Source organism: Microtus ochrogaster, chromosome 4 (genome assembly GCF_000317375.1).
Source record: "Microtus ochrogaster isolate Prairie Vole_2 chromosome 4, MicOch1.0, whole genome shotgun sequence".
NCBI lineage: Eukaryota > Metazoa > Chordata > Mammalia > Rodentia > Cricetidae > Microtus > Microtus ochrogaster.
Window position 1 is genome coordinate 39,444,886 of NC_022011.1, and position 2,857 is coordinate 39,447,742.

Here is a 2,857-nt window from a genome sequence, read left to right on the forward strand (position 1 = left end):
TTTGTGATTTTTTTTATTTATTTTATTTTATTATTATTTTATTATTATTTTATTTTATTTTATTTTATTTTATTTTATTTTATTTTATGAGAAAGAGTCTCATGTAGCTGGCTGCAGACAAAGAAGACTTCCTGTTCCTCCTTTTACAGTGCTGGTGTCACAACGTATGCCACCGACCCGGGGCTGAAAGTCAGGGCTTCCTGAGCACACAGGCACTCTTCCTCACCTCCGGTCCTCACACTGGCACTTTAATTAGTCTCTAAATTTACAAACGGATTTTTCCCCCTAGGCTGAATCGTGGAAGCAGGCTCACCTGAGAAACAGCTTATACCACATATACAGCTGTACAACGATGCAAAAATATAAAAGCCATCCTTGTCTCCTTCCGTATGCAATGATGGATCAATGCTATAGGCTGATCCTTTAAAGTATCTGTGGGAACCAGCCTTGCAGATCTATTATTACCTCTGTTCCGGTAGCACAAGAAAACAGTACCATTCAGCAAGATTTCTGTGAGTTTCCTAACTTCTCTGACAATTCCACTGTGTCTTTAACCTATTCTGCACAACTACATCCAAGAGGAACGTCTTCAGGGGAGGTGGGAGAACAGCAGCAAAGTCTTTTGCTAAATATACATTATCCATATGTACATATGCAAGTGTCATAATGAAACCCATTACTTTGTCTGACAACTAAAAATTAAAATATAGTAAGTAATAAGATAGCTACGAAGAACTACACTTACTTTCTCAAAATGCAGCCCTCATCATTACTCTCCTTGCCCTGCCCTTTGCTAGTTTCCTGTGCATTTGGGAAAAGACAACCTTCCTGGCTTTTTCCTGTACTTCTTGCTCTCCCCTCTTCCCTCCCCAGTGTCTGATCCTCCCAGGCTGACAGGCTCAGACAATAGCATAGCTGTTACTGCTTTTCACATGATTACACTGCAAAACTTCTTACTCTCTAGGTCTTAACCAAAATGCTTTCTCCTAGATTAGCTCAAATCCGATGCCAGACATCAGAATAGTATACCTCTCCTTTGCCACATCTGCTGAAAGGATATTATCTAAGTAGTTATTTTGTTAATAATTGTTTTCACAGGTAAACAGGAAGACCCATCAGTGAAGACATTTTGCCTTTTTTGCTACATACACACCCTGGACATGTGACTGACACTATAAATACTGATTGGGCTGGGGATATAGCTCAGTTGGAAATTAATAAATAAGCACCTTTCTGTGTCCTTAAAAATTCTTTCTCAACAATGTTAGCATCAGTATTATATATATAAACATGGCATAATTGATTTAATCATTCCTCACAGATGTTAGGGATTTTATAAGGGAAGAATCCCATGATGAGAATAACAATTTTTTTCAAAGTGAGTTTTAAGCATAATTTCACTTCACAGTTCTTTACCTGATTATTACAATTACCAATAATGAGTGCATCAGCCAGAGACAACTGCCCCACAATCATGCCTTGCTCCAGCAATGGGGCTCCTGTTTCAGTGAGGCGATTAGATGTGATAACAATGGTGTTATCATCATTCAACACCATCACAGGGTCTGCCTGAGGAAAAAAAAAAAGCATGTAATGACAACACAGAATATCATTGCTATCTGTTTTTCTCAAAGTAACATACACACCATAAACATACAACACAGCCATTTGCCTACCCGTGACTGTGACAACCTTTCTCTCAGGAAATTACCCCAGTAATCTGAATGTGGTGGCTCATGCCGTTAATACCAACACTTAGGAGGTAGAGGCAAGTGGACTCAATTTGAGGCCAATCTGGTCTACAAAGCAAGTTTCAGGATAGTAAGGGCTGTTATGCGGAGAAACCCTATCTCAAAAAACAACAAAACAAATAAATAAACAAAACATAACAAAAGACAAACAAACAGAAAATCTGGGCTGTGGTGGTGCACGCCTTTACTCCCAGCACTGGGGGTGGGGATGTGGGGGGTACAGAGGCAGGTGGATCTCTGTGACTTTGAGGCCAGCCTGGTCTACAGAGCGAGCTCCAGGACAGGCTCCAAAGCTACACACAAAAACCCTGTCTGGAAAAAAAAGAAAATTACCTCAATAAAGGCTGCCACCTCTTGAAGCACCAGGTTCCACTCGACTTGATCTTCAGTATTGAAGCGATGAGTATAATCTTCAATTTCATCAGATAACTCCTGGTTTTAGGAATACCAAAGAAAAGGGGTTATTAAAAATCTCTATAAAAAGGCTAGTGACCTTTTTATGTCCCTGCCACTCAGCCTGACAACTTGAGTTCAATACACGGAACCCATGCAATAAAATGAGAGAACCAACTCCTACATGTTATCTTCCGACCTCATGCCTACGTGCCTATTTTGCTTGTGCATGCACGCACGCGCAGACACACACACACACACACACACACACACACACACACACACACTAAATAAATAAATGTAAAAAAAAATTTAATCTCAACAGCTCCACTCTAGGTCTACTTGGGGAGAGAGGCAGATCTGAAGAGGAGAGGGCAGTGAAAAACAGGTTGAAGTAGTTGCCCTGCTTGCCACTCGGGACCACGGCGATGTCTGAGCCTGGCTGTGGCCAAGGGCCATAATTTGCTCTCTAATACTGATGCAGCTGTGGGGGTCTGTCTTGATGTCTGTGGCTCCTGTTACTACTGAGGGCCCTGTGGAAGCCAGAGTCTAAACCACTACCTACGACCAAGTTTATGTTCAAGAGATGTGCCCCTATCATGGAGGGCATGCTAATCTAGGACCGGTTTGCCATCAAGTTTATGTTCAAGAGATGTGCCCCCATCATGGAGGGGCATGCTAATCCAGGACCGGTTTGCCATCAAGTTTATGTT

At 41.5% G+C, this 2,857-nt stretch overlaps 1 protein-coding gene across 4 annotated transcripts in view; it reads right to left on the reverse strand.

Moving 5' to 3' along the window:
• Window positions 1-2,857, reverse strand: part of Scai (suppressor of cancer cell invasion) — a 144,994-nt gene that overhangs the window by 28,413 nt on the left and 113,724 nt on the right. For all 4 annotated transcript variants that reach the window (XM_026777341.1, XM_026777337.1, XM_005345959.2 and 1 more), the window contains 2 exons: window positions 2,085-2,183; window positions 1,417-1,569 (listed from right to left, as the gene is read on the reverse strand). In XM_026777341.1, coding sequence (XP_026633142.1) covers window positions 1,417-1,569; window positions 2,085-2,183 — 252 coding nt within the window. The remainder of the gene's footprint in view (window positions 1-1,416; window positions 1,570-2,084; window positions 2,184-2,857) is intronic.